We start from the raw sequence: 26,354 nt of genomic DNA, 5'->3' as shown, positions 1-26,354 counted from the left end.
TCCACTGTGCCACCTAGCTGCCCCCTCATTTTTAAAACTAACTTATGGTCTTCTCTGATGATTTGTGGTCATGGATATACTATGGTTTGAATTGTGTTTTACTTGCTGGAGAAGTGATACTCTCAGAGTTGCTCAAAATGTATGAATAAATACCAGGCTTAATTTCTTTAAAAACAAAAAAAATCTAGAAACTGAATTTTGTAAATGAGAAAAATATCCTCATTTGTGGCATTTATTTATGAAATTCAATACTACCCTTCCAATATTGCTCAGTTAAAGCAATATCTAGTCTCAACAAATGTAATTTTGCCTAACAGTTCTCAAAAGAAAAATTGAAAAATAGTACAGATTCTTCATATGAATATGAAATATTGTCCAAAATCACTGGTAAGAGAAATGAAAATTCAAACAAACTCTGAGGTTTCACTTCATATCTAGCAAATTAGCAAAGATGAATAAAAATGGAAATAGTACTGGTGGGATTGCAGAAATACAGGCACATTAGGGGCAGCTAGGTAGCACAGTGGATGGAGAACCGGCCCTGGAGTCAGGAGTACCTGAGTTCAAATCCGGCTGCAGACACTTAACACTTACTAGCTGTGTGACCCTGGGCAAGTCACTTAACCCCAATTGCCTCACCAAAAAAAATAAAAATATAAATAAATAAAATAATAAAAAAAAAAGAAATACAGGCACATTAAAAGACATTGTTGGTGGAATTGTAAATAATTGGACCAACTTTGAAAAGCAATTTGGAATTATGCTTTAAAAAAAGTCCATACCCTTTGACTCAAAGATCCCCACTACTAGGGATATATATCCAAGGAAGTCAAAGAAAGGAGAAAAGATCCCATATACACCAAAATACTCACAGTAGTGCTTTTTGTGGTAGCCAATAACTAGAAACAAAACATTGACTGCAGAATGGCTAAGCTATGTGATACAATGAAATACTACTGTGAAATAAAAAATGCATAGAAAAATTAATAGGAACCAATAGAGTGAATTACCCAAAACAAAGAAAATTATACCTAATAACTAAAGGCAGCTATGTGGTAGAGTAGATAGGACCTGTACCTGGAGTCAGGAAGACTTGGGTTCAAATCCTGTCCTAGATACTTACTACCTTTGTGACCCAAGCAAGTCATTTAACCTCTCTGCCTCCCTTTCCTCATCTGTAAGGTTACTGGGAGGATAAAATGAGATATTTGTAAAGTTTTGTGCAAACCTTAATGTAAAGTGAAAGAACAACTACAAAACCCTATGTTATGTAATGGCAGTGACAAAGAAGCTTGACTTTGAATGGTTAAGAAAATGCACCTTGCTCTCCCCTCTTGTGGAGATGTAATAATCTGATTGTGAAATACTGCATACATTGTCAGTCTCAGCTGATATATTTATTTGTTGTTGGTTGCTTTCCACCTCCCTTCTAACATCTGTTCCACCAGAGTAGAGAGTCAACCTGAAGTCTGTGAATTTGGTTCTATTTTTTTATGTTTTGATAACCATATTTTAATATAACTAGTTTCTTTTGCAATCCTGTTTATTTTATTCTTTTTAAAATATTTTATGCTTCTAAAACATAAAGGGGTCCATAACACACAAAAAAATTAACAACTCCTGCAATAGGGTCTTCTACAAAGACTGCGGATACTGTTCCTGTATCTTTAATAGTCAAATGAAATGTTGAGAAAAGGGCAGGTTAGTTATATTTGTGGGTTAAAAAAATTTTGTGTGCGTGTGGGACAATGAGGGTTGAGTGACTTGCCCAAGGTCACACAGCTAGTAAGTGTCAAATGTCTGCGGCCAGATTTGAACTTGGGTCCTCCTGAATCCAGGCCAGCACTTTATCCACTGCACCAACTAGCTGCTCCCTGTAGTTATATTTGTAACCATCATTCCTCTATAAGGTACTTTTCCAAATGGTGCCAGGAAAAGTGGCTTTTTTTGTTTTTGTTTTTGTTTTGGGGGGTGGGGGGGGGCAATGAGGGTTAAGTGACTTGCCCAAGGTCACACAGCTAGTAAGTGTCAAATGTCTGCGGCCAGATTTGAACTCAGGTCCTCCTGAATCCAGGCCAGCACTTTATCCACTGCACCACCTAGCTTCCCCCTATTTTTATTTTTAATCCATGAAAATCAGAGAGAAATTTTCAAGAAGACATAAAAGTGAAGAGATGCTTCTTTCTTGTGATAACTGACTATTTTATGAAGAAACATAAAAAGCTCTATGTGCACAATTATTATTTAAGAGTACAATCAGGAGAGATTATTACTGTGATAGTAAAATAGAGGAAAAAGAAAAAAACTAACAAATTCATTCTCTCCACAAAATACATTTACTCTTATATTGATGAGAAATGATAAAGAAGTTTCTTAAGAGACTAATGGGTATAGTGAATGAGCTGAATGTTTCCAAAAGTGGAGAAGTTATCTCCTGAAATGGTGAGGATTTGAAATAACTGGCTGAAATCTTTTGTACAACCAAAATATGTACATACAGACGAGCAATTAAGAAATTTAAATAAACATACCACTTTGAGGGCTGAAATTGCTGCAAAGTATGGAGCTCCTGTGTACCTAAAAAAAGAGATGTTTAAATGTTTAAACTCAAGAATCTTATAAGACTTCCCAGGCATCTCCAAAATTTATTTAGACACTGATCACACTGGCGACCATATGAAATGTAAAATTAAGTAAATTAGTAACTACCACCACTTAAGATTCATCCATAAAAAACATGATACAGGGGGCAGCTAAAGCACTGACCCTGGATTCAGGAGGACCTGAATTCAAATCCAGCCTCAGACACTTGACAACTAGCTGTGTGACCCTGGGCAAGTCACTTAACCCTCATTGCCCCGCAAAAACAAACAAACAAACAAACATGATACATAATAACAAACAAGTTTAATACCAAATATAAGGGGACGATAACTTCCATTCACTTTAAGACTTAAGACTCAACTATAAAAATATCATACATAATAATAAACAATTTTAATACCAAACATATGAGGACAATAACATCTATTAGATTCACTTTTATTTATTCTACTAGCTTATCTAAAATTTGCATAAATCATACCATATCTACTAGTATAGATCAAACGATAGATGTATAAAGTGCTTTTCAAATCTTAAATCACCATACAAATGTTAATTTAGGGCAACTTTGAATGAGTGAGAAAATCTGATCAATAAAATGACCAACCACAACTCCAGAGGATTTATGATAAAACATGTTACCCACCTCCTGATAAAGAGATGATACACACATAAAGTACAAAGTGAAATATAATTTCTTGGGATATGGCCAATGTGAGAATTTGTTTTGCTTAACCACACATATTTGTAACAGGGTTTTTCTTTTTCTTCTTTTTAAGTGAGAAATAAAGGGGGTCAGCTAGGTGGTGCAGTGGATAAAGCACGGGCACTGAATTCAGGAGGACCTGAGTTCAAATCTAGCCTCAGAAACTTGACACTTACTAGCTGTGTGACCCTGGGCAAGTCGCTTAACCCTCATTGCCCCACAGAAAAACAAACAAACAAACAAAAAACCATAAAGTCTAAGTGAGAAATACAGAGATGGCAAAGGAAAGATAAAAGAGAGAAAGCAGATTTTTGTTTGAAAAGAAGTTTAGGGGCAGCTAGGTGGCACAGTGGATAAAGCACTGGCCCTGGATTCAGGAGTACCTGAGTTCAAATCCAGCCTCAGACACTTGACACTAGCTGGGTGACCCTGGGCAAGTCACTTAAGCCCAATTGCCTCACTAAAAAATTAAAAAAAAAAAAAAGAAGTTAAAAAAAACCCAGTAGCATGAAGAGAAAAGATCATTTTCATGTTTATTTACAGTCTCTTATTACTCTTTGGTGATCTGTTGGTGACAATGAAAACTGATGGGCTATTTTCTTTTTTTTTTTTGGCGGGGCAATGGGGGTTAAGTGACTTGCCCAAGGTCACACAGCTAGTAAGTGTCAAGGGTCTGAGGCCGAATTTGAACTCAGGTCCTCCTGAATCCAGGGCCAGTACTCTATCTACTGCGCCACCTAGCTGCCCCTATAATCGAATATTTTAATAATGTCTTTGAAGATTAAAAAAAGTTACCACATGGCCCTAAAAGTCATTTAAAATAACATGTTTAAAATATGTCAACTTACTCTTGACAGCCTCCAACTATGCCTATTCTTCCATCTTGACCTTTATGCTTTTTAGTGGTTAAAGGGGGTATAACATTTCTCACCAACTGAAAAATATTTTCCATGTCCTTTACTGGGTGCTCTTTGTGAAGTGAAAATGATCTTTCTAAAACTAAAAGAAGAAGAAAAAAAGAAAAAAATTATCATTATTACAGAAAAGTAATCTCTAATTTTAGTGTAGAGGATGGTACAGACAAAACAATCTCCACAAATGACAAAAACTTTCAGGAAGTTGATTATCTTCAAAATTCTAACAGCTTTTAGATTATTCACATTTTTAAAAAAGTTTTTCACATATTATTGTCATATTACCATGTCTTGTCACTTTTAACAGACTTAAAAATTTTCTGAGAATGCCCATCTATTTAGGGAAACAATTCTGTTTCGTGTAAAATTGATGTATAATCTAACTTTTGATAACTTTGAAAACTTTACTTTCAACCACTAGATATCTGGATGACAATTTGAAAATACTGGGAAATAGAAAGATCTGATGCTTCTCTCCTTCACTCCCAAGAAGTCATCTGAAAAACATAAATACCTGGAGTCAGAGGACCTGAGTTCAAATCTAGTCTCAAAAGCTTACTGGGCAAGTCATTTAACTTTTTTTGTCTCAATTTCCTTATCTGTAAAATGGGGCATGATAACAGCTGGTGCCTCCCAGTGCTGTTGTGAGGATCAATTGAAATAATAATTGTAAAGTGTTTAGCAGAGTGCCTGGCACATACTAAAAACTATGAAAATATTATATATTATTACTATGATGATGATAAATGTCTTATTAATTCAATATTTTGAAGAGTACCAAATTTGTATTTGTTATATTTTACTGTTAAACTAGATGCTCATTATTCCCCACTTTGAAAAGCTTTTCCAAGTGTATTTCTAAAACTCATTTGGACAGTAATTACTCTAAGTAGTAGGGAATAAGTGGTATTCCAAAAATAGAAGATTCCATTTATTTTGATCTAATTTAAGTGGCATTTTAAAATCAGTTAACACTTCTGAAATTTTCTTAATTGGTCCTGCTTGATAAATTTCCAGTTATAAAGTCCTTTATGGTTTCATAGGAAAAAGACTTTGGCCACAAGTTCAGAGAACCCAAAGTGTCAACTGGGAATAGAAACATCACAAATTGGAGCTAAAAAAAAAGGAATTTTGCAAAACATATGCCACATTTTCTTAGCTCTCTGCCAAAAACACTACCCACTACAATTAACTCATTTGCTGAGAAAATTAAAAGGAGCTTTTGCAAGTTCAACTGAAGGCAAAAAGCTGCCAAAAGGCTTTCTCCTAGAAAAGGTTTATATTTTTAGACCTCTTCCAAGTTTATTTCTTACGCACTTGATTTTTATAATCTAGAGATAATTCAGATAATAGATACAATAAAGAGATTTAGCTACATTTTCAGAGAATGTTGATAAAACATTAGTTCAGCTACAATCATCCTAAATACCTTTATAGATTCAAAAACCATTTAACATATGCCTAATTTAGAATAAAAAGTCTAAAACAGAGACAGACGTGGCATAATGGATAGAGGTGACCTCAAAGCCCAGGAGACCTAGGTTCAAATCCTGCCTGGGAAAAACTAGTTATATGACCCAGGGCAACTCACATAACCTCTCAGACACCTAGGCAATTCTCTAAGATTTTTGATTGCACAGAATAATCAATAAACATCATTATTCTATTCTATATATTTTTCTATATTATTATCCTAGGCATCTTTTCTAGTGCCAGGCACTGCCTGAAAAAAGTGCTAACTTCTGTTGGTAAAGAGTTCCCTCAACTGAGTTCCCTACATGAATGAAATGACATACTCAGTCGCTATGACTATACTAGAAAGAAACTCTACTTCCTCCATCGGAAATGCCAGGTCAACATTATAACCTTTTCCCTTTTCCACACCCTCACAGTACTCACAAAATGACTCAAAACACAATTATTATATAAGCCTTGAGTTGTCAACTCTGTTCCAACAATAAACACAGCTGGCTAATTACTTATTCTATCCCCATAAATCTTTTATTAAAATGGATGGACCCAATAAATTAAGAAAAAACATTGCCCATTTAGTTCCTCTCTACTCCCTTACTTCTAGGCTTGCCACATAGGAGGGAGAAGGACCTGTAGTTATCAAAGTCTCCATCTCATTTCTTAGAACCCAAGATCAATTCTTTCAGTTCCCTGCAATTCATTTAAGTTTTACACAGAGGCTTTTTGGGTTATTCCTCCCTTCCCTGCTCCCTGATTTTTCCCACTAGTAGGACTACAAAAAAATATGCATCTCTACACAGACTATTACTTTCCCTATGTGAAAGAAAAACTTGCAGTAATTAGATTTGGCTACTGCTCCAAGAACTGATCATTTATTTATTTGTCTGTCTGCCTGTCTGTCCGTCTATCTAGTCATTCATTCATTTTTTTTTTTTGGCGGGGCAATGAGGGTTAGGTGACTTGCCCAGGGTCACACAGTTAGTGAGTGTCAAGTGTCTGAGACTAGATTTGAACTCAAGTCCTCCTGAATCCAGGGTTGGTGCTTTATCCACTGCGCCACCTACCTGCCCCTCCAGGAATTCTTGAAAAATTAATTCAACTATAACTTCAATGAACATCTTTGCAGGTATTTCATTTGGGATTCAAAAAACATTAACATGACGTCATTTTAGTATCAAATGGCATAACTTCCAACTAATTAATACTAAAGGCAAATTTTAAAGTAATGGATCCATGACCTGGAATGATCCAAGTATAATCAACTGCATTAATCCTTTAAAGAATCCTGATTGTTTCCTTTTGTTCAGGAATAGAAAGCACAAAGAAGTCTACAATTTCCAAAGTCACAGTGTTATAAAAACAAGCTACAATATGTCAAGGATCAGAGTTTTGCCAATTTCACTAAAGTACCTATAACACAGAGGCAGAGAGATAGCAACCTTTCAGTAATTTAGGAGATGTCTTAAGAGTTGTCTGAGACTCAGAGATTAAGTGACTTGCCCAAAGTCACAAAGCTGGTGTGAGAAGGTAAGATTTGAATTCATCCAAACTTCAAATAGAGAATTTTATGTACCAAACTAGAAGTGTCAAAGATGAGCATTTTTGCAAGCGGTTGCAAAATTCACAGAGAGGGACCCAAATCAGATTAAAATGAACTGGGAAATGTTTAACGAAATAAATTAAAATACGACACAGATAATGTTAAATTGTGGTTTTCTAAGTCAATATGCAGACTACAGGGATCCATTTCTATTTGAGTTTGATAGCACATTGGCTCTTAAGCATGGACGAAAAAAACCTCTGCAAAACAAAACCATGATATGTGTATGTGTGTGTCTATGTACATATACATATATATATAGTTATCCCTTCCACATCGTGGGGGTTAGGGAAACGACGCCCTTGCAATCTGGAAAATCCACTTAAAACGTTTTGGCCCTCCCTTCGTGTCAGTGAAGCAGTTTGAATTTTTCTTTTTTTTTTTTTAATAGGGTGTTTTAAAGCACCTTATTGTAAAATCTGGGTTAAGTATTTGGTCATAGGCTATATGTAGGTCAATGTTAAATAAAAATACTGTATGAAAAAGAAATTAAAAAATACAAAATAAGTATGAAGAAAATTTTAAAACGCAACAAATTTGAGAATAATACTGAACATACTGCATGTATAACAAAAGACATTTTTTTAAAAACCTTTGAAATTCCCTATTGATACTCACCATTAACCTCTGGTACATCTGTGCACTCTAACTTGAGATGAAAAAGCTGAATGTTGCCTTTCTCTTCAACCATTTCCTCCGAGGTTTCTGGAAACTCCCTAGACGCTTCTTGATGGACAGATGCTGCTTCTTGATGGACAGATGCTGCCTCTTGATGGACAGATGCTGACTCTTGATGGACAGACACTGCCTCTTGATGGACAGGCACTGTCTCTTGATGGACAGACGCTGCCTCTTGATGGACAGGCACTGTCTCTTGATCAGCAGATGCTGCCTCTTGTTTTACTTTTACATTGCATAGGTTAAACCTTTTCTTAAAATTTTCAAACCAGCCTTTGCTGGCCTGAAAATCTGTAGAGGTAGACCCTTCACCTTCACTTTTCTTTAGGAAATCATATAATGACTTAGCCTTTCCTCGAATGATGCCAGAGTCTACAGGAATGCCTTTTTCATAACAATCCTGCACCCAAAAGAATGTTGCATTTTCTACACGAGAGAGATTTGGATCTCGTGGCTTATGCAAATGTTTTGCAGTCGCTGGTGTAGCTGCAGCAATGGCTTCACGGATTTCCTTCTCTTTTTTCTTGATATGCCTTACAGTAGACTCATTAACGCCATAGTGGCGGCCAACCGCAGCAGCCGTTTTGCCTGAACGAAGCATATCTAACAAATCTACTTTTTCCTTCAAGTTCATCACTTTCCTCTGTTTCTTGGGAGCACTTTCCGAACCTCTAGGAACTTTACGCTTGGGACCCATGATTTTAATAGAGTTTTTGGTGTTTAAAGGACACAAGATATGAGAAAATCAAGATGCAAAGACCACTGCGAGATCACCGAGAGATGTCACGTGAGAGATTGCTGTAAACACGCTTGGCATCCCCAAACCAGTGTGTAGAACCGCAGTTCTTTTACTACAAATTTAATTTTAAGAAAAAAAAATTGTGCAGCTGTTCATTTATGTTATCAAACAGTAAAATACATACTGTACAGGTAATGTTATGCATAGCAGTACATACAATTTATGCATTTGAGTTACTAAACTTTTTAAGATAGCTCTATATTTCTAGCCTTTGTGTGTCATCTGCTGGCTTTCATGTTTTCACAAACTATTAACTTATGTTAACTTTAAAAAATAATTTGTGTATACTTATGATATTAAAAAATAAAATAGAGGGCAGCTAGGTGGTGCAGTGGATAAAGCACTGGCCCTGAATTCAGGAGGACCTGAGTTCAAATCCAACCTCAGACACTTGACACTTACTAGGTCTGTGACCCTGGGCAAGTCACTTAACCCTTATTGCCCCACCCCCCAAAAAAGATAAAATAGATTGATATTATACAATACATTTATTTTACGCATTTCTGAGTTTCTAAACTTTTTCTGTGTCATTTGCTAGCCTTCGCATATCATCCATGGCTTCTGCAAAACTCCCCCAAAATTCCCATTTATAGTAACTTCTAATGCCAACCCATGATATAATGAAACCATGATGGGGGAAAGTCACGATGTGGAAGGGATTAACTCTGTGTGTGTGTGTGTGTCTGTGTCTGTGTCTGTGTGTCTGTGTGTGTGTGTGTGTCTGTGTCTGTGTATTCATTCATACTGGCTCTTTATATATAGACCAAAATAGAGATTTATATCCCTTGCAGGTTAACTCTCCAAATCTACAAAAAACACATTTAACTGTACTACACAATTTTAAAAGTTATACAATTTGATTTACTGTGTATTTATACAAGCATAGCAATAGCCATTGTGTGACTTGCTATTGCAGTCTTTAACATCACATCATTTCTAAGGCAAATGCAATTACTCAACCACAAGTAACTATGCCAATCTCATTAGGAAACACATTCTCTAAGATCTCTGGTATCAATAATATATCATTCTATAGTACTATTGTTTCTAAGTAAAAAGATAAATGGTATACTTAAAAATGTCTTCCTCACATATAATTCTCCCAACACTCTTACCTGAAAATAGATAAATGAAGAAAAAGCAGGGGGGGGGGGAAGCAAAGAATCATTAGCATACCAAATGTATTATATATGCTAGTTATCTCATATTTTCTAACACTAGTTTAAGGTCTATCCCAAAGGCTTTTAACCTGGGGTCCATGGACCCCCAGGGGTTAAAGCATAGATTGATGAGAGACCCTGAACTTGTATTGAAAAAAAGTCCATCTTTATTTTATGTTAACTAGCCTCTAACTACAATTTAGCATTTTCTTATATTTTAATTTTAAAAAATAAAACATTATTCCAAGCAGGAGTCTATAAATTTTACTAGACTGCCAAAAGGTTCTATAAGACAAAATGTTTAGGAACGCTTGCAGTAGCCAGTGGATACACAGGGTATAAACCTGCATAAAATCAGGATTTAAAATACTGTTAAATGTTTCTCTACTCCAAGAAAGTCTTTGGAGAGTCAATATTTTTCACACAGGCAAAACTGATTAACTGTGAAATATGTCATATTTTCTAGTCTTCAAGAGCATGCTTCTTTCTCTGTTATGTCTAAAAAGTAGTTTGTAAAGGTCAATTGTAACTGAAAAGAGTGATGTTTCCACAAAGAATTTCTATGGGATTATTAGATGGAAAAGGTTAGGATATCAAGAAATATCTACTGTGCATAGAGAAAGAAGAAAGAGGAGATTTATTTAGATATCAGGAACATTAACTTGCAAAATGAGTGTCTTGACCACAGTAATAAATAATCCTAATTAGATTATCATCTGAGAATGAGCTATTTATCTGTATTCGGTTAAAGCATTTACACATAGTGGTGCAAACATTCTTTTTTAACTTTCAAAGTCTTAAAAATATACCTGTGATCTAAACATTTGTGACAAGTGCTTCAATTTAAATATTTATAACCCACTAAAATATAATATTACTGAAACACAACAGATGATAGCAATTTGGTTAGAACTTAATTTATTGCTTGATGTTAGCCTTTAACATTTATAACAAGTAGCCCAAGATGAAAAATACCCTAAAAGTAAAATTTAAATTTGGAAAATGTCTTCTTTTATTCTTGGCACTAACAAGAGGAATTGTGGGTAATAAATTTCTTAGACAAGCACCTTCTGCTAGATTTATAATGGGCTTACATTGTATAACACTTGCCTTTATTACTAATAATGTAAATCTCATTTGCTCTGAAAAATCACCACTAAAGACAAGGCGTGGAATATTTTATATCAAATACAAAAAAACCCTACATAAATCACCATCCAATATTCAGCGATCCTTCCACTTTCCTCCAACAGGACTAGAAGCCTTGGATCGCTACAGTTATCCCTTCCACATCTGACTTCCCCCATTGTGATTTCAATATATCTCAGGCCAGCATAAGAAATGGGAATCTGAGGGGAGTTTTGTGGAAGACGCAGATGACACACAAAAGCCAGCAGACGACACAGAGCCTATGACCAAATACTTAACCCAAATTTTACAATAAGGTACTGTCAACACCCCATAAAAGAAAAAGACAGAATTCAGACTTCTTCACAGGTATGTAGGAAGAGCCAACAATTTTTACATGGATTTTCCAGATCATAGGGGGCCTCATGCCCCTAACCCCCTCAATGTGGAAGGGATAATTGTAAATGCTTTTCAAAACAAAAGCTTTACTTTTACTCTTTAGCTATACTACAAAATGCAGTACCTATGGATGGAGAAAGTGTGGTTGCCATAATATTATAATTAATATTCTCTCCATGGAGATGATGGTTTTCTCTCTGAGGTGGACTGGGTGGTCTGGACTGTGACCTTTGTGTCATGGTTGAAGAAACTCCAGCTAACATTTGTCCTAATACTTGCAACATCTGAAGCTCTCCTCGGGCATGCTCAGTTTCTCGACGCTTGTCCTCAACTCTAAACCTCGGCTTCTTATATCTGTAAAGCTTTTCTTCTATAGCCATACTTTGTTGCAACAACTTCTCCATCATTTGTCCGGGGTCATGTTGGCATGGCGTTTTTCCCATCTTTTTGACTGAGGCAGAGGTAGTGTGTTGGTCTCTCCATGGATATGCTTAAAGCCTGAATCAAAACATAGATTTGAATAAGCACACACACAAAATCAACTTTGATCAAGTGTACGGTCATTTGACTTCAGCTCAACAGAAACTTTCATCAAAATACTTGAATAATAATTATTACTTAAGTGGCAAATATGTAACAAGACTGTTTTTTACACACACACACACACACACACACACACACACACACACACACAGATAAATCAATGTCATCTTTTCCGATATGGCTATAACTGTCACATAGGAGGGATTTTCTGATCTGTTTTTTTTAAAAAAAACTCCTTCAGAGCATCAGTTATTTGTTGAATTGGAATGAATTGAATTAGGAGGGAGGGGAGTACAATGGAAAGACCATTGGCTCTGGAGTCAAAGGAACTGAGTTCAAACATTGCCTCTGAAACTTTCTGTGTGTCCTTGAGTAAATCACCTACTCTCCCTCGGTCTCAGTTTCCTCCTCTATAAAATGCAAAAGTTGTAGTAGTTGCCTTCTGAGGTCCTTTTCATCTCTATATTTATGATTCTATGAATAGAATTGGGTCATGATAACATATGCTTTCTTTTCCTTGTTGCTTTTTGAAATCCCGCCTCTGACACTGGTAAATCACTTAACCTCTCCAGGTAGAATCTAAGGTCTTTTCTAGTTCTAGATTAAGGGCTCTTAATGTTGGATCCATCAATTTGTCAGTGTTGCTTTTTTTTTTTAAGTGAGGCAATTGGGGTTAAGTGACTTGCCCAGGGTCACACAGCTAGTAAGTGTTAAGTGTCTGAAGCTGGATTTGAACTCAGGTACTCCTGACTCCAGGGCCGGTGCTCTATCCACTGCGCCACCTAGCTGCCCAGTGTTTTTTTTTTTAATTGATAACTATATAAATATTTGGTTTCCTTTGTAATTCTACATATTTTATGTTATGCATTTAAAAACAGTAGTTTGAGAAGAGATTCACAAGCTTCAACAGCCAACTGCTTAAGGGGTCCAAGACTCACAAAAAAATAAAGGGCTTCTGGTCCACTTCTCTTAAAAAAAAAAAAAAACTCCTTCATCCAAGAAAAGAAAAAACTTTGCCTGCAATCACACAGAAATGTTTTACAAAGCTAACTGGAGGAAAAAAAATTGTGAAAATAGTCAGTGGAGGCAGGAGGACAACATTATCAAAGTTAAGGTTAATGTCCAATTTGCTTTTTAGTGGGAGGGAGATCTAGGTTCAATTATTTGTGCATAATATATAGTTCACAAGGACACTGAAAAGATGTGTGAAAACCATCTCTCCTTCAGACACACTGCATTTTCACTCATCCTAGAGTAGCAGTTTGTGGGGAAAAAAGTACAGTCTCTTAAGATCTTGTGCTTCATCCTGAAAATTAAACAAGACAGAAGAGTATTTTTTACCATTTTCTAACTGAAGGAGTGCCAAATGTATATGGAAGGTCACTTAAGTTGGCCAGTAAAAACTCTTGTCAATCACACTAGGTCTTAAGTATACTTTCATAAATTAATTGGATTTGTATTTAGAAATATTCTAATGCAAACATTAGCTTTCTGAAGGAATACAGGCTTTGAGGAGAGGCAACTCAAATATCATCTTATAAGCAATATCATTATGACGACCTTAGGCTTTAGGGGAAAAAAAAATCAAAATTAAAGATCACTAAATTAAAAAACAAAAGGAATAATGAACTAGACAGTCAGGAAAGTATACATACTTAAACTGGACTGCTTTCTAGAATTATTTTTGCCAATAAATCCCAACTTTTTGGAAGGTTCGATCTTTGGTAATCACCCCCTCCTTCCTCCTAAGTGTGCCAAATGGCAAATTTTAAAGTGCTTCAATTATTTTTGTTTTGAGATAACTGAAGGGAGGGGGGAATCTCCAAACTTGGGCCAAGGAATCACTAACCTGGGCTTTGGGGCTCTTATTTTTTAGTTTTTGGAAGTCAATTTTTATGGTGAAACCTCAAACATGTTCAGAGAATTTCCTCCCTGCTAACTACAAAAAAAAAAGTTTCAAGAAAACAAAACTTCAAATACACAAGAAATATATTTAAAAGTGATCACTGAGGGGACAGCTAGGTGCAATGAATAATTTACTGGCCCTGGATTCAGGAGGACCTCAGTTCAAATCCAGCATCAAACACTTGACCCTTACTATCTGTGTGACCCTGGACGAGACACTTAACCCTCATTGCCCCACAAAAAACAAAAACAACAATAACAACAAAAGTGATCACTGAAATAAAACTTATTGAACTTTCTAGTGATTAGATAAAGGTAAGAAAACAGCTGTTCATGAAAAAAGTTTTTTACAAGTCAGTCAGGAAATTGAATTGCCAAAGAATCAAAAGTGAAAAAAATTCAAGTCACCTTGTTCAGTTCATGTTTAACAAGGTAATTTTTTTTTATAAAAAAGGATATAACAATCTCTTTTTCATTCTTGTCTCACAGTAAGGCAAAGGAAATATTTAAATTGGTCTTACGAAGAAGCAAATATTAAGTTTAAGCCAAAATAATTTCCAAAAGTCAATGGTACCCCTCCCTACCAGAAGCCGTCTAGTAGTTGAATCTATTTAGTAAAAGGTGAAAGAGAACAATAAGAGATGCTGGGACAAGGGTCGAACCTAATTAACCAAGAGGCACCCTAGGCATTATGGTATTCCTCATCGTTCACTCATCTGCCCCATCCCCAGCCAAGATATGCAGGCCCTGGAACAGTACTCACCACAGCTGCGTGACGGGATGGCGAATGGGGGGATGCTCCACTTTGATGGGGCCCTCGGCAAAGGAAGAGCTCTTGCCCACCAAGTTCTCAAGGGGAGGCTCCAGCCTGCCCCTGTCCATCTTTCTCGTTTGATATCTCTAGGATGCTACTAGGCTGTGGGAGGAGACGAAACCGGTTCTCACTCTTGCCCTAATGGCTACAGCAGGCCCATCGCCTGCCCGAAGGTCCTGCTCAGACCACTCCGGAGCCCTGCTACTGAGAATGCGATCCATCTCATCTTAGTAACTTGCAGATCTTGTGCGCGTGTCCGTTCTTTTTGAAGCCGTCCTTTGCCCGGTAGTACTCTCTGTCGCCTTTGATACTAGCACTGCTCAGGGCTATGGTGGAATCCCATCTCCCCCAGGCGGCAGGCCACGTTCCGGTACACACGGCCATTCCGAAAGTTGCCAGCTAGAGCCGACTGAACGTCTGCTTCGCCCCGGATGCCCAGGAGGGTACGGGTCTCCAAGTCTGACCACAGGAATCCCCAGGTGTTGGTGATCATTATTACTCCGTCCTCCTTCCCAGGATGGAGTCGGGGGAGAGGCCGATCGTCCCCCCTCCCAGTCCTCTTCCCAGGGTTTGGGGGAGATGGAGAAAGACACATGTATCAGAGCAAACAAAAAGGGGAAAAGAGAGGGAGGACGGGAGGGAAAAGCAATCTACAAACACATCAAACCGGGAAGCTGTCACGCACAGGGAGGCAAAGAGGCAATCGACAAAGCGTGAAGTTGTGGGACCCAAGCACTCTCGGGGTTTTTTACGGTTCTGGCTGGGGAACCCAACTGGTGGAGGGGGGGGGGGGGGACAAAGTTTAAAAGGGGCGGAGAGGCAGCGGTGCTGGTTCACAAGCAAATCTACTGTAAGAGGCGGCCGAGCACAGACACCCAGACTGCAGCCACCGCAGTTTTCTGCACTGCTTCTTCCCAATGCATCGAAAACCCACCGTTTCCCCCGCTTATCGATGATCTATCCTAGCCTCCCCCGGCCGCTGCGCCCCCCAGCCCCACCCCCAAGCTGGGCGCAGCGCGAAGCCCCTTGGCGGTGCGGCTGAGCTGCTTCTGTGCCCCGGTCCCAGCTGTCCTCCAGCTCAGCACCCCCGCAGCAGCGCCGCACAGCTGTACGCGCCCTCCAGCAGCTGCGGGAGCCGCTGCCAACGCGCTCTGCCAGGCCTCCGTCTCCATCTCCCTTTCTCTCAGAGGCGCACAGACTAGCTACCTCTCCCAGATCAGCGCTTGCAGGTAGGCTGGGCTAAGCACATTGGACCTCCCTTCCCCGCCCCCTGCTCGTAAACAGACACACCCCTTCCCTTCCACGTCTCCTCCCTCTACCCCCTCCAGTCCCCGGAGCTCCGTCATCTGGCCGTGCGCTCTACCTCACCGCGCACACCCCAGCGCCAGCCTCCCTGCGCTCCTGCTCACGCACCAACCGGCCCGCCTACCTCCCGCAAAGTGGGGGAAGGGGGCGCCCCGCCCCCTCGAAGCCCCAGGAAAGGGGTGCTAGGCCAGGAATACCCCCGCGGACCAGCCACCCAAAGGCTACGCGTCGCCCTCGGGGTCCGGACCAGCCACAGAGACAGTGCGCCCCAGCCATTTTCCCTTGCTCTTGGCTGGGATCTAGAAATGAGGCTATTGCGAAGGAGGCCGAGGTTTCATTAGGGGATGAGGCTAATCTCTCACTAGTTCACACTCCCCCCTCCAGGATCTCGCTCGCCCCCACTCCACTCACCCCACGAAATCTGCAGCTGGAGGCCGCTTACAACGCGCCTCCCCTTCCCCCGCACTGCCCTAGCAGGCAGGCCCTTCTCGTCGGGCTCCGCAGCAAATGGGGGCACAGCGCTAGCTTCCTGCCCTCCACCCCACCGTCCCTGCCAGAGAGAAAAGTCCACGACGGCTCCTGCGTGTACCTGAATCCAGCGTCAGCCAGGGAGAGACGAGCAGAGCCGAGAGCACCGCAGCCGCGGCCGCTAGAGACACCCCCACGGCTCTAGCCCCCATTTCCCCCCAAATTATCATCTCCCGCAGGCAGTGAATCGGGACAGAAAACTGTTTTTCTTTTCTTTTTTTTTACACACACAGTCTTTCCCCTCCCCCTATCGGGGCCTGAATCGCCTCTTACCTAGTTTGCCAGCGAGGGGGTTGGGACCAACTCGGGCTAACAAACCACAGAAGCGTTTAATCACGATCATTGGGACCCTCTTCCGGGTTTGCCGCTGTCCAAACACTGCCAGCAGGAAGCACGTTTCCACCGCTGGGTCTCTGTCTCTTTTCTCTGGCTCTCCCACAGAGGGAGTTCAGCCTCTAACCCACTCAGCCAATCACTGCTCCAAACCTTCGCGATTGACATCACAGGCAGAAAACTCCATCCAAGCTTTTCCAATTAATAGTCTTTTCCCAGGATAGTGTTTCTTGTGAAGCTCGTTGCAAGCCTGTAAGCCTAGGCATTGTTTGTTGGTTCTCTTTTGTGTTTTTTTTTTTTTCTGGCTTACCTTTGCCATCCTCTTTAGTGTTCTTTTTTGTTTTCTTTGGGGGGGGGAGGGAGGTGAGAAGAGTGTTGTACAGCGAATAGAAAATGAGTAGGAAGAGTTAAAGATATGCTCATGCAAACCTGTGCTTGCAAAGAATTCTGTCAAGTCAGCAAGCATTTATTAAGCACCTACTATATGCCAGGCACTGTGCTAACCACAAGGATATGCATATGCAATCAAAAAACAAACAAAAAAAAACGGTTCCAGCAATCCAGGAGCTTACTAATGGGGAAGACAACATGTAAATAAATAAGTACATAGATCCATATAGAGTAGAAGTAAGACAAGTAACAACCCTGGGAAGTACGTTATTATTATCCTTATTTTACAAATGAAGAGATACAGCCAGCAAGTGTATGAGGCTAGATTTTAACTTAGAGCTTCCTGACTACAAGTCTAGCTCTCTATCTACTGGACCACCTAGCTGCCTCAAGAAAGTTGAAGATGATGGAAGGAGGAAGGAGTCCCTTCTAGGGGAAAATAGGGCTACCACTTGGAGAGGAATGAAAACACGGCTGGCCTTGGTGTCTTCCTTAAAATGCAGGCTGTAGGAAGAACCAGCCAATCAAAGGAAGTGGCCACAAAGATCCTTTCAGTGCAAGAAGTCCAGAGGTACAATGAACTTCCAGGGTGAAGCCATTTCTCTGGCATCCATGGCAGAGAAATTCCAGAGAGTCAGGAATGCAGCCTAGAAATGAATATCAGTCTTTTGAGTATTTGGGGGAAGCCTATTCTGATGTTTGAACACTTTATTTAGTACTTTATCTGAGCCAACCCACAAGGAAACCTTAGCATTCTGTTGGAGAAGAGTAAGAATCTTCAACAGTTCCTGGTATTGAAACAGTTTTACAAAGATGACTTGTCTTATTTTTTTCTTAGCCTGTATTTTAATTAAAATTAAGAATTCAGCACAATTTAAAACAAAAACAAAATTTTAAAGTAAAAAATAACAGAATAACAAATAATCACTGTGTTGAATTTCTTGTCAAAGGGCCAGAACCCTCTGCTGAAGAGAAGGGCTTGGTGCTCACAGCCCCTCAGTGCCAAGTGCATGGCTTCCTCTACTCTTATCTGCAGAGGGAAGGGCTGGCTGGTAGGGAGCATTCAATCAGTATTGGGGAACGTAAATACCAAACTCCTCCCTCCAATGTGGGTTCTAGGCCTTTCCCCCCAGTAGCAATTTATTCTCTTTGTGCCACCTCTGTCTGGGTCCATTACATAATGGTAATCTTTCAACTGCATATTCTTCTTCTATCACTTCCCACCAGCTGGAAAAAATTCAATGCCAGTTTTTTTGTTGTTTTTTCTTTTTTTTTAGTGAGGCAATTGGGGTTAAGTGACTTGCCCAGGGTCACACAGCTAGTAAGTGTTAAGTGTCTGAGGTCGGATTTGAACTCAGGTACTCCTGACTCCAGGGTCGGGGCTCTATCCTCTGCACCACCTAGCTGCCCCCTCAATGCCAGTTTTTAATATTTCTAGACTTTGATTTGAACTTTGTTTTCAATAAAATAGATGGATATATTTTCCCAAGAATTGTACTTTAAAGTATCCAATAATTTTGATTACTTCCTCAATCCATCCTAGATTGCCTACCATAGAGGTCTCTGGGTCCTCTACCATGTGGGTGGAGGTGGTAGCCTCCTTTGATTGACTGCCTATATCTTTAAAACTGGTGAGACTGAGTCTCTTTTCCCTGGCTACTTTTCTGCTGCTCTCTTATTGGCTGTGTTCAGAGTTCATCCACATTGAAGACTCCATTGACCAATGAAAATTGAAGTGGGGAATAGTGAGAAGGAAAGGATGTTCCTTCCCTCGCTCCCCCTGGACTCTTAGAAACCAACCTGGCAGTGTCTCTTTTTTAATAGTCTTCCTCAGTTTGGTGTGCCTGAGGTGACCCAGGAAGGGCCCAGGAGTAAGAGCTATGGTGATTTTGAGCCAGCTAGCCCAAAATGGCAGCCAGGTGCTTGGGACTTGAGACAGAGGCAGGTTTTAGGTTTGGAAATGGGACTGTGCTCTTTGGGAACCAGGATAAACTATGAAATCTCCTTCCCCTCCTCAAAGACTCAAATAGTGCAAAGGGAGGAAGATTATACCTCCCACATTTTGGGGATAGAGGGAGCTCCTTGTTAGGCAAAGTAGACATGCTCAATAGCATCTCCATTTTAGGTGAACTGGGCATGCCCAGAGAAGCCTGAGTTACATATCAAAAAAAAAAACTATTTTTAGAACCAGGGCTGGGTGAGTGAAAGGACAGGTAAATGAGAACCAAATGAAATAATATGATGATGGTATCACTGAACCCAATATTCAGTACAGGACTCCAATGATTTTAGACTCCGAGGGTTTTTACATTTCTCCAATCTATCTCAAGGGGTCAAGCTGCCTAAAGAGACTTCTAAGAAATCTCCAAGAAGCAAGCAGCATTGTACTGCTGAAGCTGTTATTTCTTTCTCCTGTTCTGCTAAAGAATCATAAGCATTGAAGGCAAATTGCATTTATGAGTCTCCTGGTATAGGAGCTGGCTTCCAATTGCATATGAATGTTGCAAATGCTCTTACTATTTATTTCTCTTCCTTGTTATTTATGTTTTATGTTTTAAATGCTTTTGCTTTTGGATTTGTGTCGCATATTTGAGTTCCTTGTAAGCTTCCTGAGGGCAGGTAGATTTGTTTCTGTCATTGTATGTCCAATACCTAGCACAGCACTTTGTACAAAATGGCCCGTGCTTAAGAAATAGTTGTTGAATAAATTTGAACTATATGTCCTCACAATAGAGATTAGATTGAATGGGGGCTCCAGCCACAAGATGCATGGGTAATTACCCAAAGAGCCACACTCAAGTCTGCCCCAGCCTAGCTTTCTGGGCTTATTGAACATTACTCCCTTTCACATACTTTCTAGGCTAGTCAAACTGACCTTTTTTACTGGCCCTCATATTCCATCTTGGTATCTTTGCCCAGGCCACAAGGAAGGAAACAATCATTTATTAAGCACCTATTATATGCCTGGAACTATGCTAAGCACTTTACAATTATTATCTCATTTGATCCTCAGTACAACCCAGGGAGGTAGGTGCTATTATAACCCCCATTTTATAGGTGAAGAAACTGAGGCATACAGAGTTTAATTGATTTGCCCAGGGTCATATAACTACTAAGTGTCTGAGGATTGGATTTGAACTCAGGTCTTCCTGACTCCAGGCCTGTGCACCACGAAGCCCCCTAGCTATAATGGAAATTCAGTTTCACATACAAGTCTCTATTTTCTATGTATATGAGAATGCTTACTTTATATGCTGTTTGTTAAATCTAGAATAAAAATTACATTAAATGAAAAAAACTTATAAGTCACTTTATCTTTTTGGATTTCAATTTCTTTTTCTCTAAAATGAGAAATTGGGACTAGGTAAACACTAAAGCCCCTTCTACTTCTAAATTCTATGATTGTGTAATAGAATTGATAAGTAATGTGGATCACTCAATAAATTTTGTTTTGTTTTGTTTTTTTAGTGAGGCAGTTGGGGTTAAGTGACTTGCCCAGGGTCACACAACTAGTAAGTGTTAAGTGTCTGAGGCCGGATTTGAACTCAGGTCCTCCTGACTCCAGGGCAGTGCTCTATCCATTGTGACACCTAGCTGCCCCAATTAATAAACATTTCTAAGCCTCTACTATTTTCTAAGCTCTTTATTGTATTTGTAATGTAATACTCTTTTGCAAAAAATAAAAAAGAGAGGAAAAATACTTACATAGAATTGATCAGGCAGCTTCAAATTTTACAAATTTATGATATGAAGTTATATGGTCAACCAAGTGCAGAAACTCCTTTATTTGATTTCAACTTTGTTAAGTGTATTTGAATTTTTATTGATACAATCAAAGAGAAAATAAAGTGTTGTTAAAGTCTTTGCTTGCATAAGATTGTTAGTATGTATATCATAAAAATAAGATGGGGCTCAGTGGACTCCTAAGGTGCCTTCCAACTCTCAATGTAGAGCTTTCACATCTACTTGGTGTTAAAAAGTGTTTAATAATCATGCCTCCATGGACAAATTGAAGAAAAATGCAGGGAAAACATGTAGAAAGGTTTAAAAAAATAGTTAATGGTGAGTACTGGATTTCTCCTTCATTCTATTCAAGGGTCAAAAAATAAAAGGTAGCGGGGGCCGCTAGGTGGCACCATGGATAAAGCACCGGCCCTGTATTCAGGAGGACCTGAGTTCAAATCCAGCCTCAGACACTTGACACTTACTAGCTGTGTGACCCCCATTGCCTTGAAAATAAAATAAAATAAAATAAAAGGTAGCAACAAAAAGATGCCACAAATCGGTGTTTTTGATCCATGTATTCCTCACTGCTCTTTTAGTAAGTTCATGAGGTTTCTTTCTCATTTCAAAAGAAGATCAATGGCAGAGCAATGTTTAGACCTTGTTTCAGGTCCATTTCACCATATAAGAAACAAGGAAGGTGAAACTAAGCTCTTTCTTGGCCAATAACAACAAATGCATTAATGGGCCAGTAAGCAAAAACCATTTCTGTAAAGTATATTGTTTTAGGAATAAGGAAGTTGAAATGTTTTATGCTAATACAACCAGTGATGATTACCCAAGCAAGAATAATGTAATATGCAGAACTGGTTTTCAACTTCAGTTGGATATCTGCCTAGAAAAGTGAAGGAGGAATTAGCCCAATGATGCTGCCGTAATGGTAGGGAGAGAAAAAAAAAGTAACATTGCCAGCAAATCACAAAATCCACTGACAGGCTCAGTCTGTTCCACACAAGTTTTCTTTCATGTCATCTTACTGGATTGTTATAATAAAAAGAATGAAGTACCTGTATGATACTTTAATATAATTCCATAGAGTTATGGAACGTGAATATAATTTTCTAGAACTGTCAAACAAACAAAATAATAATAAATAGCTAACATTTATATAGCACTCAATATGTGCCGGACACAATGCTAAATTGTTGTTGTTGTTCAATTGTGTCTGACTCTTTGTGACCTTATTTGGGTTTGGTTTTGTTTGATTTTTTTTTTTTTTGGCAAAGATGCTAGAGTGGTTTGCCATGTCCTTCTCTAACTCATTTTACAGATGAGAAAACTGAGGCAAACAAGGTTAAGTGACTTGCCTATGGTCACACAGCTAGTAAGTGTCTGAGGCTAGATTTGAACTTAGGTCTTCCTGACTTCAGGTCTGGCACTCTATGCACTGCTTTGGCAATAGTGAGAAAGGTACAAAGACCTAGGTACTTTAACAGATTCTAGCTGTGTGACTTTGGGCCAACCATATCACCTTCTAGTGTTTCAGACCACTATCTAAGACCATGAACTTAGCTGGGTTTTTTTTTTTTAAGCTTTCTATATCAGTGGAAAGAGTTGCCATACTGGGAGTCCCTCGTACTAAAGAAATCACAGGTCTACACTTCCCCTGTAAAAAAGGAAAAGCATGACATACTCACTTAGCTAGCTCTATGGCTACTTTAATTTATTTAATCATGCAAACTAGTATTAATTTTGCACTACAGGAATAAAACTTGCTCAGGCTGTGTCTAAGTACTCTATGTACTAGCATGTTTACAATGCTGTTTTCTTTCGGGTGACTAGACAGCCTAGCTATCTATTATTTGAATGTCAGGTTACTAATGAGGATAAATGCAAGTGTTCTATAATTAAGTCAATTCCAGTTAGGAAGACTTGCCAACTAGAAATGTATCCCTCAACATAGTGTCCTTAATCAACAGTATGTGCATGTTGCTCTGTGATAGTTTATTTTCATCATTAGGTAGTAGTAAACTTTGTTTTTGTTATATTGGATGGTACGTGTGAGAAAGGAAATAGAGAAGATCTCTCTGTTCAGCAGCCTTGTGTTTTAAATACTTTAATCAATACTTCAAGGATCCTTGATTTCATCATTGAGGATAATTCTTCCTCACACAGTCACACATCACAACCTCTCTAAGTCTAAGTACACAGTTTTAAAAAAATAATCCCCTGATGACCTCTTAATTGGCAATACTGACTTTTTCCTTAGCCATCCTTCTTGATTGCTCTATGACATTTGACACTTTTAAAATCCCATTCTCCTCCTGAATATTTTCTCTTCTCTGGATTTTTAGGACATTGCTCTCCCTTGGTTGGCGAAAGTTGAAATCATTACCTTTCACTCCAAATTCTCCCCTCTTCCCAACTTTCCTAAGACTATCAAGGATATAACCACGATCCCAATCATCATCCAGGCTCCCAATTTAAATTATTCCTTCTTCTTACTCACCCCACATATCCAATCCACTGTGAAACCTTGTTTCTACCTTCATAACATCTCTGGTATACATCCCCTTATTTTCACTCACATTTATGAACCAACAGTTCTGAAAAGAGGGAAATCAGACTTGGCCAAGGAAAAAGCAAAGCTTCTACTACCCTTCTCCCTCCCACTCCCCCAGGATGTTCCTACGTCGGGATGTGCTAGGAAGTCACACATGCTCCATTTCTGGAATTCAGTCCCATCTCAGTTAACAGGATAATTTATAGACAATCCCTGAGCGTGGTCAGATTACCTCAGCCTAAATTCGGAGGCCTTTTGGTCTTTAGACTAAGTCAGAAGTTCTTAACCTTTTGTGTGTCATGGACCCTTTTGGCAGCCCGGTGAATCTTACGGACCCTTTGTCAGAATAATTTATGAAATTTAATCTATATTCATAATGGAAAGAAATGCCAAATTTCATTTAGGTTATTGAAGATAAAGATGTAAGTTTTTCCTATCTAGATTCATAGATACCCTGAAATCTATCCATAACCCCCTTGGGGATCTATGCAACCTAAGGTAAGAATCCATGTTCTAAGGTAATGGTTTGATTGAGACATGCTCTCACCTTAGTTTTGGTAGCAAGCTTAAATGGAGTAAGGTGGTTTTGAGTTCACCCAAATTTAGAGAGCGAGTAGGTGGCACAGTGGATCAGGAAGGCCTGAGTTCAAATGCGGCCTCACATATTTGCTGGCTGTGTGACCCTGCGCCAGTCCCTTAAACTCTGCTTGCCTCAGTTTCCTCATCTGTAAAATGAGCTGAAGAAGGAAATGGCAAACCACTCTAGTATCTTTGTCAAGAAAACCCCAAATGGAGTCACAAAAAGTCAGACATGACTGATGGGACTGAATAAGAACAAGAAATTTAGAGGCAAGTCTATTGAATAAATTGAGTCATCAAGCTAGATGATGTCATTTTTGATATTTGGTACAAAACAAAAACAAAATGTGACTATAAAGATTCTAGTTCTTGAGTGACTCCTAAAGGTCAGTCTAAAAGAAGTTTCCTCAAAATGTTTTGGACAACAGCAGAATAATGAGCATAACTGCATATTACTGAGTCCAGGGAGTGCTGGGGTATTCAATGATAGAATCCTTTTGTATATGCTGCTAACTTTGCCCTGGGAAGGTTCTAATGACATTTTCACATGCCCAGCAAAGCATATACTGTATTTATATGTATAAATCTTTAAGGTAATAGCTGCAGAGCTGTTTGAGTATTTTATTTAAGCCTTCAGGCCAATTTGCTCTTCCCTTCTTTGCTCACAATATTTTTATTGCTTTATTGACTATAAGGCTGCGTTTACTATTTCTTAGACAAAGTCTCTGTCCCCATATTACTGCTATTTACTAAATTCTAAAATGTCATGACTGTTTCTTGTTTGTCCAAGATATTTTCTGAGCTCAGGTTAAGAATTGTCACACAGTTGTTCATTGTTTTACAATCTCCAAAGACCTTTTATATATCTGATCTTGGAGGACATAGAAGAAAAATTGGAAGGACCTTAGAGGTATCCATTCCAACCCTTTCATTCTAGAAGGAAGGAAGCCAAAGAGGTCCACCGGAGTGAAGAGGTTTGTTCAACATCACATAGTACCAGAATATTGGTGGCAAGATTTGAACTCATCTCCCCTAACTCAAAATCTAGCCCTCTCTCCACCATGCTATGTCATCTCTCACTTGAGTCTCCATCAGTGCTATGATTTAAGTAGAACATAAGTCATTAGCTCATTTTGCAGTGAGAAAACTGAAGATCCAAGCTCATCTGAGTTCTGTTTTCCTGGTTCTAAATGACTTCACCAAACAGTTTCTCAACAAAGTTTCATAAAGCAAGAGACAAAAACAGTTGGATGAATTCCTCTGGGGTGTTGTGCACTCAGCACAGAGCCTGGTGCATAGTAGGTCCTTGATAAATATTTGTTAATTGGCTGATTTATTGATTATTGGCTAACAACTCATTAAACCTCTATCTTCTCAGTAGAGAAGAGGAGGGAAGATTACATGTATGTACCATAGAATGAGGCATATGCCATTGGACATGATTGTAGATTTAGAGTTGAAATATATCTTGGACATAATTTAGTCCTATTTTCTCATTTTACATAACAGGAAACTGAGTCCCAGAGAAGGAAAGTAAATCCTCATGATTGTAGAAATAGTTAAGTAGCAGGATCAAGATATGAGCCTAGGCCTTCTAAACTTATAAGCGCTTTTTTACTACCCCTTGACATTTTGTTTTAATTATACTGTTAAAAGAGAAGATTGGTGTGTGGAGGGGAGGGAGAAGACTAGGGCTTAAAAAAGAAACCAAACTTGGGGCAGCTAGATGACGCAGTGGATAGAGCACCGGCCCTGGAGTCAGGAGTACCTGAGTTCAAATCCGGCCTCAGACACTTACTAGCTGTGTGACCCTGGGCAAGACACTTAACCCCAATTGCCCTGCCAAAAAAAAAAAAAAAGAAACCAAACTCAAAACAAAATATCTGCTTAGCTTAAGACAGACTGAAGGTCAAGTCAGAAACATTGTCTTAATTCATCTTCAAATCCTCCATAACTTTTGCATGGTACCTTGTACATAACAGGTACTTGATAAATGTTTGTGGCACTGTACTAAAACAAAACAAAACATAGACTTAGCCTTCCTGGTAAGATTTTGCCTTCCATTTCTCTCTGAATGTCTCAATGAAAGGATAGAACCAGGTTATAGAAAATAGAAATTTCCCAACTAAATGCCCTTCCTCTACTAGTAACTAACATGTCTAAGGATAATTAGATGTTAGGTTCTAGGTTAGGAGAGACAATAAAAGGAA

General features: G+C 39.0%; 1 protein-coding gene and 1 pseudogene across 3 annotated transcripts in view; both read right to left on the bottom strand.

Annotated features, from left to right (window-relative positions):
- NAXD (NAD(P)HX dehydratase) overlaps positions 1-16,813 on the bottom strand; it is a 63,804-nt gene extending 46,991 nt beyond the window's left edge. The window contains exons 1-4 of one of the 3 annotated variants that reach the window (XM_043996692.1): positions 14,673-15,189; positions 11,586-11,959; positions 4,159-4,309; positions 2,532-2,577 (exon numbers count right to left, since the gene is read on the bottom strand). In XM_043996692.1, the coding sequence (XP_043852627.1) occupies positions 2,532-2,577; positions 4,159-4,309; positions 11,586-11,904 (516 nt within the window). In that variant the 5' untranslated portion in view covers positions 11,905-11,959; positions 14,673-15,189. Of the gene's footprint in view, positions 1-2,531; positions 2,578-4,158; positions 4,310-7,915; positions 8,827-11,585; positions 11,960-14,672; positions 15,190-16,617 lie in introns of those variants that run through there. The other 2 variants (XM_043996691.1, XM_043996693.1) reach the window with 2 other exon arrangements.
- LOC122750046 lies at positions 14,810-15,216 on the bottom strand (annotated as a pseudogene).
- Positions 16,814-26,354: the final 9,541 nt, after the last annotated feature.

The sequence above is a fragment of the Dromiciops gliroides genome, chromosome 3 (assembly GCF_019393635.1).
Source record: "Dromiciops gliroides isolate mDroGli1 chromosome 3, mDroGli1.pri, whole genome shotgun sequence".
NCBI lineage: Eukaryota > Metazoa > Chordata > Mammalia > Microbiotheria > Microbiotheriidae > Dromiciops > Dromiciops gliroides.
Note: the sequence above shows the minus strand (reverse complement) of the source record. Positions and strands in the feature narration are given on the sequence as shown.